Source organism: Hemitrygon akajei, unplaced genomic scaffold (assembly GCF_048418815.1).
Source record: "Hemitrygon akajei unplaced genomic scaffold, sHemAka1.3 Scf000139, whole genome shotgun sequence".
Classification (NCBI taxonomy): Eukaryota; Metazoa; Chordata; class Chondrichthyes; order Myliobatiformes; family Dasyatidae; genus Hemitrygon; species Hemitrygon akajei.
The window spans coordinates 1,331,955-1,349,814 of record NW_027332025.1 but is presented as its reverse complement, the minus strand read 5'-3'; the positions used below and the strand labels follow the sequence as shown (position 1 = coordinate 1,349,814).

At 45.3% G+C, this 17,860-nt stretch overlaps 2 protein-coding genes across 2 annotated transcripts in view; both read left to right on the top strand.

Annotated features, from left to right (window-relative positions):
• LOC140723833 (uncharacterized) overlaps positions 1–17,860 on the top strand; it is a 115,531-nt gene that overhangs the window by 45,755 nt on the left and 51,916 nt on the right. The gene's annotated exons all lie outside the window — the stretch shown is intronic.
• On the top strand, positions 6,803–16,980 carry LOC140723821 (uncharacterized). The gene is given in 2 exon segments (XM_073038359.1): positions 6,803–6,947; positions 11,203–16,980. A coding segment is annotated over 1 exon segment (2,904 nt). The 5' UTR covers positions 6,803–6,947; positions 11,203–11,613; the 3' UTR covers positions 14,518–16,980.

Below are 17,860 nucleotides of genomic sequence, written 5' to 3'. Positions count from 1 at the left end.
GATCTGGGTTATTAAAAAACACAAAACTAAGATAGCAGTTCCCTGAGTAGGCTCAACCATCAGCTGCTCTAAAAAGCCATTTTGTACACATTCCATCTCTTGCGATCGGACACAAATCTGACTTTCCCCATTCTCCTGCAGATTGAAGTCACCCACTACAATTGTGTCATTAAATTTATTGCATAAATGCCAAACATTCAGCAGTATCTGGGACAGAAGTGAGGATACATGCTTTTACCAAGGAGAGAAGGTGTTTTTGAAGCTGAAAGGCCTGAAGGTAGATAAGACTCCTGGACCAGAAGGTGTACACCCCAGGGTTCAGAAAGAGGTAGCTGAAGAGTCTGTGAAGGCATTAGAGTCAAAGAACACTACAACCCAGGCAAACCCCTTTCAGCCAAAGTAGTCCGTGCCAAAACATTAATCTGCCGAGTTCCAACAACTTCCACCTGGACCATAGACCTCCATATCCTTCTCATCCAGTGACCTAAGCAAATTTCTCTTAAAGATTACAATCGTCCCTGCCACTTGCTCTGGCAGCTCGGTGCACACTCTCCCCACCTCTGAATGAAGAAGTTCCCCCTTAGTTTTCTCTTCAAGTGATGAGTAATGATCTATCAGAAATCACTAGATGTTGGAATGGTTTTTGGCGGACTAGAAACTTGCCAATGTCACTCCACTCTTTAAGAAGAGAGGGAGGCAGAAGAAAAAAAAAACAATGGACAACAAAGGTTTTGCTTCCTGAAAACCTTTAGGTGTATCTTATGAATTTTGGGCTACTGATCATGAAAATCACCATGGAATTTCCCTATCACGCACCATTTTTTGAAATCACTTATGTTTATTATTTCAATTCATAATTCAGGTCAATTAAAATGTTACCTGCAATGTAAGCTGGAAAGTTTCCTATCTTGTTCAGGCATTCTTGGGCATACTTAGCCGGCGCGGCTGCTGCAAGGCAGGACAGGTTTCAGTAATAATTATTGGGTTCAGGACTGTAAGGATGGAATTTGCTATCACCAGGCACAAAAAATTCTATTAAGGATTTTGATATTTGAGACGGATGCTTCCCAGAATAAGCATTTTTATTGGTCCACAAATCAAACAGGTCATCAATGACAGGCAATTTGAAGAATTTCTAGTGGGACTGGAGAAAACGACATGGAAGGTATTCAAGGAAGTTGTTGAAATTTTCTCGGCATCAACAGAGCACCAAGCTTCATGCAGCTGGTTGAAACCATGCTTCAAGCATATAAAACCATGAAATGCAACGTGTCACTAAAGATTCATTTTCTGCATTCACATTTGGACTTCTTCCCTGCAAATCTTGGTGCTGTTAGTGATGAGCATGGTGAAAGTTTTCACCAGGACACTGCGGTCATGGAGAAAAGATACCAGGGCAACTGAATCCAGCAATGCTGCAAATTAGTGTTGGACACTTAAGCGAGAAGCCTCAGACACTGAGTACCAATGGAAATCATTAACCAAGTATTTTTAACTTGGTTGCACTATTGCAAAGCATCAGCACCATTATGCAATTAAAGACAATATGTTCAATAAAAGTTAATTTGTCGTTTTTCCAAATTCCTGCGTGATACAAGTAGTCTTAAATTATATTCGTGTTCATCTTCAAGCAGTTTATCATAAACAAAAAAATTCTGAGGAAGCAACACTTTTGAAAAAAAAATTGTTGTCCAGTGAAATTATAGGACAGTTAGTCTGATCTCAGTGGTCAGGAATATGTTCGGGTGTATTAAGGGTGAGTTTTTTGGGTACTGTAATTGGGGAGGCATGATGAAGTAGGACAAAGTCAGCAGAATTCCTTTGCAGGGAATCGTGTGTGACAAATCACTTGCAATAATTTGAGGAAATAACAGGCAAGATAGATAAAGCAGAGGCAGTGGATGTTGCTTGCTTGGATTTTCAGATGAGCTTTAACAAGGTACCCCATGCAAGGCCGATTGTGAAAGTAAGGAGACAATGGATCCAAGAGGACATTGCTTTGTGGGTCCAGAACTGGCTTGCCACAGAGGACAAAGAGTAGCTGCAGTCGGGTCATATTCTGCATGGAGGTCGGTGACTAGTGGTCTATTACTAGTGGACTAGTGGATGACTCCCATCCACTCCATAAAGTACTGGTTAGGCACAGAAGTACATTCAGCCAGAGACTCATTCCACCGAGATGCAACACTGAGCGTCAAAGGAAGTCATTCCTGCCTGTGGCCATCAAACTTTACAACTCCTCCCTCGGAGTGTTATTCCACTTGGAATAATTTACTTATTATTATTTAATTATGGTTTTATATTGCTATATTTCTACACTATTATTGGTTGGTGTGACAAAACCCAATTTCCCTCGGGATCAATAAAGGATATCTGTCTGTATGTCTGGTGTGCCTCAGGGATCTGTTCTGGGACCTCTACTCCTCCTGATTTTTATAAATGACCTGGATAAGGAAGTGGAGGGATGGGATAGTAAGTTTGCTGATGACTCAAAGTTTGGGGGGGTGTTGTTGATAGTGTGGAGGGCTGTCAGGGGTTACAGCAGGACATTGATAAGATGCAAAACTGGACTGAGAAGTGACAAATGGAGTTCAACACTGATAAGTGTGAGGTCATTCATTTTGTTAGGTCAAATATGATGGCAGAATATAGTATTAATGGTAAGACTCTTGGCAGTGTAGAGGATCCGCGGGATCTTGGGGTCCGAGTCCGTAGGACTCTCAAAGCTGTTACGCAGGTTGACTGTGTGGTTAAAAAGGCATAAGGTGCATTGGCCTTCATCAACCGTGCGATTGAGTTTAAGAGCCAAGAGGTAATGTTGCAGCTATATAGGACCCTGTTCAGAGTCCACTTGGAGTACTGTGCTCATTTCTGGTCGCCTCAATACAGGAAGGATGTGGAAACCATTGAAAGGGTGCAGAGAAGATTTACAAGAATGTTGCCTGGATTGGGGAGTGTGCGTTATGAGAATATGTTGAGTGAACTCGGCCTTTTCTCTTTGGAGCGATGGAGGACGAGAGGTGACCTGATAGAGGTGTATAAGGTGATGAGAGGAATTGATCGTGTGGATAGTCAGAGGCTTTTCCCAGGGCTGAAATGGCTAACATGAGAGGGAAAGTTTTTTTTTACACAGAGAGTGGTGAGTGTGTGGATTGAGCTGCCGGGGGCGGTGTTGGAGGCTGAACCGATAGGATGTTTTAAGTGACTCCTGGACAGGTACATGGAGCTTAGAAAACTAGAGGGCTATGGGTAACCCTAGGTAATTTCTAAGTTAAGGACTTGTTCGGCACAGCATTGTGGGCTGAAGTGCCTGAATTGTGCTGTACGGTTTCTATGAAGATGCATTTTGTGTCAATAACTGATTTTGAAATGTTGTATTTGGTCTCTTAGCCAAATAGTGGACACAGTTTGGGAACAACTGGGTTTCCAAGCATTGGTCCCTACAACACCCACTGGGACATCTTACAGGCCCAGGAAGGGACTTTATACTGACCGACTACCGGAACAGACGAAGGCCACTCGGCCCCATTCAATAAGTCCCTGGACTGGTCCATTCGCCCCCCACTTTGCTCGGACCATTGGCCCCACTTGTAGGTCAATGGACTGCCGGTTTGACCCCCAATGTGGTGAGTCCCTTTGCTCGCCACCATTCCACCTTTCCAATAAAATGCACCCCCTTCCTTCCCCTGCTGGGTTCATTCCCTCCGTCCCCGGGGAGTCAGCAACAAGCCGATTCGCCAAGTGTTCTCCTCCTACCTCTCGGCGATACATCAGACTCCGGCCGCAGGGGACGCTTCAGAAGCGCCCCCAACTTCCCTCGGAGGGAAATGGAAAGAAATCAAAAAGCGGGACATTTACTTTGAGGTTTATCCCGCCTAGGAAGCGGGGGAGACGATCTCTCGGCTGTTTCGCCTGTACTATTGGGTGTAACGAGTAATTGACATCACTTCGCACCAATGGAAATAACGCAGCGCCTGAATCCTCTGTTTCTCTCGGGGCCTTAATTATAACTGTTGCTCGACAGATCCCACTGAATAAAGTTGAAATTTCAAAGTTTAAGTCTGAAAAGGGAGAGATTAATGGCGGACAGAAATCGACTGTGTCTTACATGTCCATGAGCGAGAGGCGGAGTCCTGTGTTAAATGTTTAACCATCACGGCGACTGAAGGCAGCTGCAGGTTCATGAGGGACTGTTACTGTCAGATTCTGCAGTTCTTGCGGCTGCTCATCGCACCCAGGACTGAACCCTGGTTACTGAGCATTGGAGGAGTCTGTTCTGCTGATGTTAGCCTTAAACTGGACTAGTGCTTAATATTGTGGATCTGTGAAAGATAAATCAGCTCTCTATCAAATCCCATGTCTCAGGTACTTACTGTCTCTACCACACTCACGAAGCAAACTAGGGAGGCCACTCGGCCCATCTGGTCCCTGCCCATATTTCTGTTCCATATCAGTATATGAAAATCTACCCTTGCTGTTCCCCTCTCACTCTCCCTGAGATGACAGGTTGCCCACCATGTAACCTACTCTAGAAAATGCTTAGAAAATGCTTAGAAAATGCCTACAGCATAGCCACCTATTTTCCTAAGCTCCATGTACCTATCTAAGAGTCTCTTAAAAGACCCTTTTGTATCCGCCTCTACCACCATCGCTGGCAGTGCATTCCACACAAACACCACTCTTTGCTTTAAAAATCTTAGCTCTGATATCTCCTCTGTACCTACTTCCAAGCAGCTTAAACCTATTCCCCCTCGTGTTAGCTGTTTCAGCTCTGGGAAAAAGCCTCTGGCTATCCACACGACCAATGCCTCTCATCATCTTATACATCTGCATGAAATCCCTGCATGATTTTCTCCGGGCTGAATAAGACGATGAGCTCACTGTGGTTGTGACGTTCTTCAGGGCTCTGGACGAAGTTGGTTAAACTCCTTCTTCCCCCCTCTTTTCAACGTGTTGGGTCATTTTCACCAATTTTAAAGGACTGTGCCTCAGACAGCTGGGTTGTTGCAATTGTTACGTACCAGCAGCAACAGATCACTAACGGAGTCTGGTTTCGATGTTAAAACCACTCTCTTCTTTAGTATCTCCTCCAAATATAAAAGATTAAACGAAATAAACAGAATTTAACAGTGTAATGCGTATATATAGCTCCCAAACTATCAAGCTTGGGAAACAATGCTTAAAGTCTTCAGATGGTAAAATAGAAAAGTTCAGTAATCCACGGAAAAAGTGAGTGATAGGAGAGATTTGTAAATCCACACGAACATGTAGAGAGAAGGCAATTACGAAGAATTCCACACACATTCCACGCTGGGTAAACGAAACAACAGTCGCTGAAGATCTTATCCGTCGATTAGTTCCGAAATCCTCTTAGAAATATCACCAGGTGACAGTCACAGGAATATCGTCTTCAAGTGGTTACCACAGAACACCCCGATTCCAGGTAAGGGCCAACAAAAGTGATACCACAGGATACTCCAGCAAATCCACACATATGGATGATACGAAGTGACAGTCACACATCCGTTGTGCACTGCGTGCCGATGATCAGATCAACCCAACCTTTTGGGCATGGAAGAGTTGCAGCCTATAGCAGTCACACGCTGAAGTTCCAACAGCTTGTCTCCCTCTCCCTTTCCCTCTCCCGCTCCCTCAGGCTGCCGCAGCTTGTGTCTGACGTCACAGCCCCGCCTCACTCAGCCACTTAAAGCGACACTCACAGTAAACGAACCTGCGGTCTCGTAACACAATGCACCTCTAAAGTCTGACAGCAGACTAGCGAGTGAATCTTCGATAGAGCAGAGTCAGAAACTGAAGAGTTGCCAGCCTGAGTCAGGGCTTTGGGGCTGCAAAGAGAGATGGGGTCTAGAGTTTACGAGGAGGAGGAGGAATCAGACCAGCAGGATATGACTACAAAAGAAACATCAGAAACATTTGGAAACTGGTTGACCGGAAAAAAAAGGTGGTTAATTTCTGCAAAATACTAGTGGAAATCAACAGATGAGGCAGAAAATGTGAAGAGGAATAAATAGACAATGTTTAGGCCGAGCCCCTTCAGCATGCCTAGACTGTGTACTCCTGTGCTTAGTTGCTGCCTGAACTGCAGAGTTCCTCCAGCATTTTGTGTGTGTGTGCGCCTCTGTATTTCCAACAACTGCAGAATCTCCTGTGTTTTTTAACTGCATTTTACTTTGGCATTAGATACACGTTGGTATTGAGTATATTGTTTATGGGAGCCGCTTTCTGCGTTAAAACAGCTGCTGATTTTTCTATACACACGAAAAAAAAATGAGGTATGGACAATGAACCGGTGCTTGTAGAAATGTTTAATGGCACCCTAATTACCCATAATGCGGTGCGTTAAAAATTTCGCCGGCCCTAAAACACCGATGAAATGCGCAGGCGTCAGGCTGATGACGTCCCCGAGTATCACGCATGCGCGCAGTGCCCTGCAGGCCTTGAAAATGTCGGGCGCAGGTAAGATCGATTCTCTCCGATTTTATATTAAACACCGACTTCAGGACGATTCCTGTGAAATCCGGTCACGGTGACCAGCAATCCCGGAACAGTCCTGCTCTCTTCCCTCTCTCTCAGCCTCACGATCCGTACACGGGCCCCGGGGAACTTCCGGCTGATGAGGGAATGGGAACCGATGGATCTCTCAGACAGAGCTGAGCTCCAGCTTTCTAAATGCAAGGATTAGGAATTCAGAGGAAGGGAACAAAATCTTTTGCATCAGCAGTAGAGAAAATTACCTTTGTTCTACCTCCAATCACAAAGATGAGGAAATCTGCAGATGCTGGAAATCCAAGCAACACACACAAAATGCCGGCGGAACTCAGCATTAGTACTCTTTTCCATAGATGCTGCCTGGCCTGCTGAGTTCCTCCAGTATTTTGTGTGTGTGTTGTTTGTTCTACCTCCTCCTGTTCTGAACTTTTCTACAGGTGAGAACATGTTTTGTCCCATTCTCTCTGGGTACATGGTAATATCAAAAACCTTTGCCCTTGGCAACAAGTAACTTTCACATCACAAATGTGCCAGACTCCAATGGGACAGACTACTGCCCTTCCCTTCATATTCGTTGGCATTGCATTCACTGAGTTCATCACCGTCAGTCATCTGGAGAGGGTTCAAGGGAAATATTTATGTACAACACAGAAACTGCTGTTACCTGTCTGTATTGTGGTGATGCAAAAGTTGCTGGAGAATTTGCAAATGGGAAGAAGTGGAGTGAAATTTAGAAATCTGACTTTTTAAAGCGTCATTTAGCAAACAAGTCACATATGGACAGTGTGCAAAAGCTCTGGCGAGAAAATCCTTCATAACCCGCTATAGGCCTGCTACGTAGGTTGTGTGAGAGTGCAGATGAACTCGATACAAGCCAGAGGAGATCAAAGTTTTTATCGACAGTGATTTGCTAGCTGTGAAAATGAATACCTCTCTATATAAAATTCACTGTGCACACGTTTTTGCACACGGGATTTGATCGAGGTTTTTAAAATGTTGAGAGGGATAGATAGATAGAGTTGACGTGAATAGGCTGTTTCCATTGAGAGTACGGGAGATTCAAACGAGAGGACATGATTTGAGAGTTAGGGGGCAAAAGTTTAAGGGAAACACGAGGGGGTATTTCTTTACTCAGAGAGTGATAGCTGTGTGGAATGAGCTTCCTGTAGAAGTAGTAGAGGCCAGTTCAGTTGTGTCATTTAAGGTAAAATTGGATAGGTATATGGACAGGAAAGGAGTGGAGGGTTATGGGCTGAGTGCGGGTAGGTGGGACTAGGTGAGATTAAGAGTTCGGCACGGACTAGGAGGGCCGGAATGGCCTGTTTCCGTGCTGTGATTGTTATATGGTTATATATGGTTATATGGTTGTCACTGGGTAAAAAAAAATACATGGTACATGATTTATGTGCACACTTGTCATTACAAATTAGAGGGGACATTGGTGGGAAGGTGGGGAGACCTCCAGTGTTGTTGATGCCCTCACCTACAAGATATGTATCCAGCTGCATTTTAAGGAGTTGGAACTGGAAATGGATGAATTCCGGATCATCCAGCAGTTGGAGGGGGTGATAGATATGACATGAAGAGAGGTGAGTTACACCCAAGGTGCAGGACACAGGAAACTGGGTGAGAGTCAGGAAGGGAAATGAGGTTAAATAGCCATCACAGAGTACTCTTGTTGCTATCCCACATAACAACAGGTGGAACACTTTAGAAAGTATTGGGGGGATTACCTGGCAGAGGAAAGTCAAAGGAGTGATAGGGGATTCATTAGTTAGGGGAACAGAACAGGAAGGGGACTAATATCCTCGTGGTAAGAGCTCCGAGAGCAAGTGTGGTGGAGGGGGGTGCTGATGTGGTTAAAATGATTTGCAGGGGGAATGGGAGCCAGAATGACAGGACAGATAGTGGAGAGGGTGATTTGAATTGAATTGACTTTCTTACATACATATACATGAGGAGTAGAAGTCTTTACGTTACATCTCCATCTAAATGTGCAATGTGTAATTTATAGTAATTTATAATAAATAGTTTGTGCATAGAACAGTCAGTATAACATAGATATGCAATTGTATCAGCATGAATTAATCAGTCTGATGGCCTGGTAGAAGATGATGTCCCGGAGCCTGTTGGTCCTTTTGCTGTGGTACCATTTCCTGGATGGTGGCAGTAGGAACAGTTTGTGGTTGTGGTGAATTGGGTCCCCAATATCTTTTGGGCCCTTTTTCCACACCTGTCTCTGTAAATGTCCTGAATAGTGGGAAGTTCACATCTACAGATGCGCTGGGCTGTCCCGCACCAATCTCTGCAAGTTCCTGAGATTAAGGGAAGTACAGTTCTCATACCAGGCAGTGATGCAACCAGTCAGGATGCTCTCAATTGTGTCCCTGTAGAAAGTCCTCACGATTTCGGGCCCCATTCCCAACTTCTTCAACTATCTGAGGTGAAAGAGGTGCTGCTGTGCTCTTTTCACAACACAGCCGGTATGTACAGACCATGTGAGATGCTTGGTGATGTTTATGCCGAGGATCTTAAAGCTGTTCTCCCTCTCAGCCCCAAATCCTTTGATGTCAACAGGGGTTAGCCTGTCTCCAGTCCTCCTGCAGTCCACAATCAGCTCCTTTGTTTTTGTGACAATGAGGGGGAGTTTGTTTTCTTGACACGTCAGATGTTGTTCAGACCTCAGACAGAGTCAGCAATCAAATGGTTGAGCATGGTGCGATGAATGTGCTGAGCTGTGTATATCACAATGCAAGAAGCATCTTAGGAAAGCCCGATGAGCTCAGGACAGGGAATTATGATATTGTAGCCATTATAGGGGCTTGTTTACACCCAACAGTCTGAGGGATTTAGAGGAACAAAGTTGTAGGTAGATTGTAGGCCATGTCAATAAACAAAGGTTGATTCAGTAAGTGATTTTAACTTTACATATATTGACTGGAACTCCCATAATGTAAAAGGACTAGATGGGGTAAAGTTTGTCAAATGTGCCCTTAATCAGTACGTAGAGTTCCTGATGTAGAAGTGAGCAATAAGCTGTTAGGAAATGATCAGGGCTGGTGACAGAAATTAGTGATCATAATGCCATGAGATTCAAAGTAAATATAGAAAAAGAGAGGTCTGGACCATGGGTTCAGATTCTAAATTGGAGAAAGGTCAATTTTGATGGTATCAGAAAGGATCTGACAAGTGTGGTTTGGGACAGGTTGTTTCCTGGCAAAGGAGTACCTGTAAGTGGGAGGCCTTCAGAAGTGAATTTTTGAGGATGCAGAGTTTGTATGTGCCTGCCAAAATGAAAGTTGAAAGGTAACCGGTCCAGGGAACCTTGCTTTTGAAGAGAAATTGAAGCCTCGTATATTTTGTTCCTCTAAATGCCTCAGACTGTTGGGTGCTACCGAGACCCATTAATGACTACAAATCATGATTCCACGCACTGAGCTCAGCTGACTTTTTTTGTTGTCTTCTTTTGGTTTCTCGAAGCTTCCGAATAGTTTTTGTTCTTTTGTTTGCCCTCTCTTTGACATTTATGTTGGCTTTGGCTTCTCATTTTAGCCACAGTTGTGTCCTCCTGTCTTTCTAATGCTTCCACTTCTGTGGAATCACTCAGGTCCCGAATTGCTCCAGAAACCCCAGCCACTGCTGCTCAATTGTCACTCCTACGCTTTCCCTTCCAAACAAGTTTGGCCAGCTTCTCTGCCATAGAAACACGGAGAAGTTCAGTAAAGAAACAGGCTCTTTGGCCCATCTAGTCAATGCCAAAAAAGCATTTAAACTTGCAGTGTGATCTGGACCAGCTGGCAAAATGGTTTGAGAAATGGAAAATGGAATTTAATGCAGACAAGTGTGAGTTGTTGCACTTTGGTATGAACTTTATTCCTTGGAATGTAGAAGATTGAGGGGAGATTTGATTGTGATAGAGGGGCATAGATAGTGTAAATGCAAGTTGGCTTTCTCCACTAGTCTGTGGAGACTACAACCAGAGGCCATGGGTTAAGGGTGAAAGGTAAAATGTTAAGGGTAACATGAGGGGCAACTTCTTCACACAGACAGTCATCAGGGTGTGGAATGAGCAGCCAGCACAAGCGGTGCATGCAAGCTCGATTTCAACATTTTGTGTAGGTACCTGGATGGTAGGGGTATGGGAGTGGGCAGATTAAATAGTTCAGCACAGACTAGATGGCCCAAAGTGCCTGTTTCTGTGTTGTAATTTTCTATGACTGTGACAATAATACAAAAATTCACTCTAAGTCCTTTTAACAGCTGTGCGGACCAACCATTCATCTCAGCAGGAATTTTTTATATGGCGTTAAAACTGTGGCACTTTAAGTTAATAATACATAAAAGAAAATCCCAGATGCACATCAAGAAAGACTATTTGCGTGAGATTGTTTCAGTTACTGTGGGGCCAGGCACCCATGCAGTTCAGCAGGAGGGGGGAATAATACCAATGGAGAGAGTCAAACTAAGGCTCAAATTGGAGATGGCAGAAATGCTCCTTTCTGATAGAGACAGGAAGAGCATCAGGGAATTGATGGTCATTCCAGAAACCAGCACTCTGCCCAGTCAGGAGATGATATCTCTTCTAACTTGTGTTGAACCTCACTGTATCAGTGTGATACCAGATCAAACCTTGTAATCTCATCTGAAATGTTGTCCTAAACCCATTGATGGATTTTGTAAATCTTTTTACAGGTTAAAAATGAGAAGGAATTTGTCTCCAGGAAGCACAAACACGGCACACCAGTTTTGTTGTCTCTGTCTAGATATTTAAGAAGTGGAACAAGGGATCCTATCGACCATCCTTCCTGCTCAGACTGTGGGGAAGGATTCACTCGGTCATTTGACCAACTGGCAACCCATCATTTTACACAGGAGAAAGGCCTTTCACCTGCTCAGACAGTGGGAAATAATTCACTCGGTCATCTCAACTGAAGGTACATCAGCAAGTTCACACTGGGCAAGGCCATTCACCTGTTCTGTGTGTGAGAAAGGATTCAGTTGGTCTTCCCACCTGTGGACACACCAGTCAGTTCACACCACACTGGGCAGAGGCTGATCATCTGTTGAATTTCTGGGAAAGGATTCACTCAGTCATCTGACCTAATGCATCACCAGCGAGTTCGCACAAAGGAGCAGCCGTTCATCTGCTTGGTCTGTGGGAAGAGATTCACTCAGTTATCCAGCCTACAGAGACATAAGCGAGTTCACACTGGGGAGAAGCCGTTCATCTGCTCAGAATGTGGGAAGGGATTCACTCAGTCATCCCAACTACAGAGTCATCAGCGAGTTCACACTGGGGAGAAGCCATTCACCTGCTCAGTCTGTGGAAAGAGATTCACTGATCCATCCAACCTGCAGAGTCATCAGCGAGTTCACACTGGGGAGAAGCTGTTCACCTGTTCAGAATGTGGGAAGAGATTTACTCAGTCATCTCAACTACAGAGTCATCAGCGAGTTCACACTGGGGAGAGGCCGTTCACCTGCTCGGTCTGTGGGAAGAGATTCACTCATTCATCCACCCTACAGAGACACCAGCGAGTTCACACTGGGGAGAAGCCGTTCATCTGCTCAGAATGTGGGAAGGAATTTACTCAGTCATCCCAACTACACAGTCATCAGCGAGTTCACACTGGGGAGAAGCCATTCACCTGCTCAGTCTGTGGGAAGGGATTCACTGATCCATCCAACCTACAGGGTCATCAGCGAGTTCACACTGGGGAGAAGCCGTTCACCTGTTCAGAATGTGGGAAGAGATTTACTCAGTCATCCCAACTACAGAGTCATCAGCGAGTTCACACTGGGGAGAGGCCATTCACCTGCTCAGTCTGTGGGAAGAGATTCACTCATTCATCCACCCTACAGAGACATCAGCGAGTTCACACTGGGGAGAAGCCGTTCACCTGCTCAGTCTGTGGGAAGAGATTCTCTGAGTTATCCCAAGTACAGAGTCATCTGCGAGTTCACACTGGGGAGAGGCCATTCAGCTGCTCAGACTGTGGGAGCAGATTCGCTCAGTTATCCAGCCTACAGAGACATCAGCGAGTTCACACTGGGGAGAAGCCGTTCATCTGCTCAGAATGTGGGAAGGGATTCACTCAGTCATCCCAACTACAAAGTCATCAGCGAGTTCACACTGGGGAGAAGCCATTCACCTGCTCAGTCTGTGGGAAGGGATTCACTGATCCATCCAACCTACAGAGTCATCAGCGAGTTCACACTGGGGAGAAGCCGTTCACCTGTTCAGAATGTGGGAAGAGATTTACTCAGTCATCCCAGCTACAGAGACATCAGCGAGTTCACACTGGGGAGAGGCCATTCACCTGCTCAGTCTGTGGGAAGAGATTCACTCTGTCATGCAACCTACAGAGACATCAGCGAGTTCACACTGGGGAGAAGCTATTCACCTGCTCAGTCTGTGGGAAGGGATTCACTCACTCATCCAACCTTCAGAGTCATCAGCGAGTTCACACTGGGGAGAAGCCGTTCACCTGTTCAGAATGTGGGAAGAGATTTACTCAGTCATCCCAACTACAGAGTCATCAGCGAGTTCACACTGGGGAGAAGCCGTTCACCTGCTCAGTCTGTGGGAAGAGATTCACTCATTCATCCACCCTACAGAGACACCAGCGAGTTCACACTGGGGAGTAGCCGTTCATCTGCTCAGAATGTGGGAAGGGATTCACTCAGTCATCCCAACTCCAGAGTCATCAGCGAGTTCACACTGGGGAGAGGCCATTCACCTGCTCAGTCTGTGCGAAGAGATTCACTCATTCATCCAGCCTACAGAGACATCAGCGAGTTCACACTGGGGAGAAGCCGTTCATCTGCTCAGAATGTGGGAAGGGATTCACTCAGTCATCCCAACTACAAAGTCATCAGCGAGTTCACACTGGGGAGAAGCCATTCACCTGCTCAGTCTGTGGGAAGGGATTCACTGATCCATCCAACCTACAGAGTCATCAGCGAGTTCACACTGGGGAGAAGCCGTTCACCTGTTCAGAATGTGGGAAGAGATTTACTCAGTCATCCCAGCTACAGAGACATCAGCGAGTTCACACTGGGGAGAGGCCATTCACCTGCTCAGTCTGTGGGAAGAGATTCACTCTGTCATGCAACCTACAGAGACATCAGCGAGTTCACACTGGGGAGAAGCTATTCACCTGCTCAGTCTGTGGGAAGGGATTCACTCACTCATCCAACCTTCAGAGTCATCAGCGAGTTCACACTGGGGAGAAGCCGTTCACCTGTTCAGAATGTGGGAAGAGATTTACTCAGTCATCCCAACTACAGAGTCATCAGCGAGTTCACACTGGGGAGAGGCCATTCACCTGCTCAGTCTGTGCGAAGAGATTCACTCATTCATCCACCCTACAGAGACAACAGCGAGTTCACACTGGGGAGAAGCCATTCATCTGCTCAGAATGTGGGAAGGGATTCACTCAGTCATCCCAACTACAGAGTGATCAGCGAGTTCACACTGGGGAGAAGCTATTCACCTGCTCAGTCTGTGGGAAGAGATTCACTGATCCATCCAACCTACAGAGTCATCAGCGAATTCACACTGGGGAGAGGCCGTTCACCTGTTCAGAATGTGGGAAGAGATTCACTGATCCATCCAACCTGCAGAGTCATCAGCGAGATCACACTGGGGAGAAGCCATTCACCTGCACAGTCTGTGGGAAGAGATTCACTGATCCATCCAACCTGCAGAGTCATCAGCGAGTTCACACTGGGGAGAAGCCATTCACCTGCTCAGTCTGTGGGAAGGGATTCACTGATCCATCCAACCTACAGAGTCATCAGCGAGTTCACACTGGGGAGAAGCTATTCACCTGCTCAGTCTGTGGGGAGAGATTCACTCGGTCATCTGACCTACGGAGTCATCAACAAATTCACACTGGGAAGAAGCTGTTCACTTGCTCAGAATGTGGGAAGAGATACATTCGCTCTTCCACACTACAGAGACATCAGCAAGTTCACACTGGGGAGAAGCCGTTCACCTGCTGAGAATGTGGGTAAGGATTCACTCTGTCATCTCAACTACTGGCATACCAGTCATTTCACAATGGGGAGTGGCCGTTGTTATGAATCCCTAGGTTTTGTTTGCTGTGGACTGTTATTTCGAGAGAGAGGGAGAGATAGAGATTAAGAAGGTGAATCAGTCTGACTTGCAGCTTGTTTACATCGCTCGCAGTTTGTTTAGTTTTAACTGAGGACACAGACACTCAGAGTCAGACGTAGACGAAGGAGGAAAGATGGAAGGATCGAAACCAGGGAACTAGTGGCCAAGGGTCTCTGTTTGGAATTCTCCTATGCCCAGAAGGGTGGGTTAATTATCAATTCAGCATACATCAAATGTGTGGTTGTTACCTTGTTTGAGCTATAGGAGTGGATCTGATTTGGGGTATCCTGTGAAGACCACTGATGTGTCAACCCTTGCCTGGGTGTGGTGTGGTAATTCATCTGAAGACGATACCCCTTGTGACAAGTCACTTTGGGTGATAATTAGTATGTGAATTTGGAAAGATGACAGATAAAATCTACAGTGACTGTTCTCTTGTTTTACGACCATGGAACCTGTGGAATTCGACATAATTGCCTTCTCTTGACATTTACCCTGGATTACAAATCTCTCTCTCATCACCTATTCTGTGGTTGAACTGAACATTCATACTTTACCACCTCAAGACTCCAAGCCTTGTTTCCCCCGAGCTCAATAGTTTCGGAGTTTTATTTACACACATATATACACATAATACTGTTAACTTCTGTTTATCTTGTTTAAGTTACTATTGTTACGAAGGATGAACAGCTCTGATGGGCAGAAGGGTGCAGGGTTGCCCATGTCCCCCTCCCTTGGGAGAATTACAAACCGTTACTCTTGCCAGGCTGCTAATGAGAGAGAAAGAGATGGAACTAAAACTTTCTTGGACTGGAATATTTGCTTCAGATAAGGGAGAGATAACCCAGGGAGGAAGAGACTTGTTGTTCCACCATATTATGACTCCTGTAAAACTTATGGCTCCGGAGAGGGCTGTTTACTTGGTACTATTCTGTTCATTAAAATTCCCCAGTGGACAGCCGGAGTGGGCTGGTTTGATGGGCTAAGCCATTCAAAACTGATTGACACCTGAGACCCAGTGAGTAGGGATAAAAGAGAGGTCTGGGGAGACACCCCTCAGACGCACCAAGAGACACACTAGTGAGCGCTGCTTAAGTGTTGGAACCCACGAGAAAGTGTGGGGCATCGGAGACCGAATGAAGGATCGGTCAATTTTAACTCATAGTGTTTATAGCGAGGCCGGTGGGGCCTTGTGTGTGTGTCCACCCTTGCCTGGGTGACGAATCCACCATAGAAGAACGGTCTAGCTAAAGGACAGAGGGGTCATACCTGAATGGCCACAACAACACTTCGACTGATCAAGATTGTAAAGGAAGGTTTGACTGGCTGTCACTGTTTGCTCACTCTCTCTCTCTCCAACAATTACAACACATCGACCAACAACTACCTCAGTACGTATGAACTGAACTGAACTTTATATTCACATATGACAATTCATTATCCCCGGACATCGATAGAGCTTGTTTATTATTGATTATTATTATACCCACACTTTTAGGTTTAGTATTGCTAACGTGTATTATCTGTATATTTGCATTGTTGATATTGATTTGTATATTTTACTAATAAACACTGTTTTGATAATAGTACCAGACTCCAACGGATACTTCTATCTTTGCTGGTAAGACACCCAGTTACGGGTACGTAACAAATTGGGGCCTCGTCTCGAGATTTGATACCAAATTGTGGGGCCAGTGAATCGGGCTTTAAGTCCATTATTTGTTCTGGTTGCGTGGGTAACCAGATGGGAAACCAGCAAAGATGGATATAGATGAATTTATAGAAAACTCGACTTTGAAGGCGCTAGAGAGTGCCAAAAAGACGGACTTGGTGAATATTGTGAAATGTTTAAATCTCCCAGAGGTGAAGTCGTCAATGAAAAAGTAGGAGATACAGAGGGCCATAGCCCTGTATTATATATCCGAGGGTGTGTTCACGCCGGGGGTATTGGAACTTATCCCTGAAAAGAAACCAGTTGTTGGGGTGGTTCAGTTAGAGTTGGAAAAATTAAGGTTGGATGCGGAACAGAAGAAAAGGGAGAATGAGATCCTGCTAAAGGAGTTAGAGGCGCAAAGGGAGCGGGAAAGAGCTGCCTGGGAGGCACAAAGGGAGAAGGAAAAGGCTGAAAGGGAGATGGAGGAAAGGGAAAAGGAGAGAGATAGGCAGCATGCGCTGGACATGGAGAGGTTAAAGGAACAGGGAAAAGACCGAAGGGAAGGCTCAAGAGAGGAGATTAATATTAGTAGGGAGTTTAGGTTAGTACCTCCGTTCAAGGAGACAGATGTTGATAGTTACTTCTTGCATTTTGAAAAGGTGGCAGTGAATCCGAAGTGGCCCAGAGATCAGTGGGTGGCGTTGTTACAAAGTGCATTAAAAAGTAATGCTCAACGGGCATATGCGGCGTTGTCCGAGGGGGAGTCTGAGGATTATGAGCAAGTAAAGGAGGCTATCCTTCGGGCCTATGAGTTGGTACCTGAAGCGTATAGACAAAAGTTCAGAGATTTAAAGAAACTGTGGAATCAGATGTATGCAGAGTTTGCCTATGAGAAGGCTGTGCTCTTGGATCGCTGGTGTGCTGCAGAAAAGGTGGATAGATAGATAGATAGATAGATAGATAGATAGATAGATAGATACTTTATTCATCCCCATGGGGAAATTCAACATTTTTTCCAATGTCCCATACACTTGTTGTAGCAAAAACTCATTACATACAATACTTAACTCAGTAATAATATGATATGCATCTAAATCACTAACTCAAAAAGCATTAATAATAGCTTTAAAAAAAAGTTCTTAAGTCCTGGCAGTTGAATTGTAAAGCCTAATGGCATTGGGGAGTATTGACCTCTTCATCCTGTCTGAGGAGCATTGCATCGACAGTAACCTGTCGCTGAAACTGCTTCTCTGTCTCTGGATGGTGCTATGTAGAGGATGTTCAGGGTTTTCCATAATTGACCGTAGCCTACTCAGCGCCCTTCGCTCAGCTACCGATGATAAACTCTCCAGTACTTTGCCCACGACAGAGCCCGCCTTCCTTATCAGCTTATTAAGACGTGAGGCGTCCTTCTTCTTAATGCTTCCTCCCCAACACGCCACCACAAAGAAGAGGGCGCTCTCAACAACTGACCTATAGAACATCATCAGCATCTCACTGCAGACATTGAATGACGCCAACCTTCTAAGGAAGTACAGTCGACTCTGTGCCTTCCTGCACAAGGCATCTGTGTT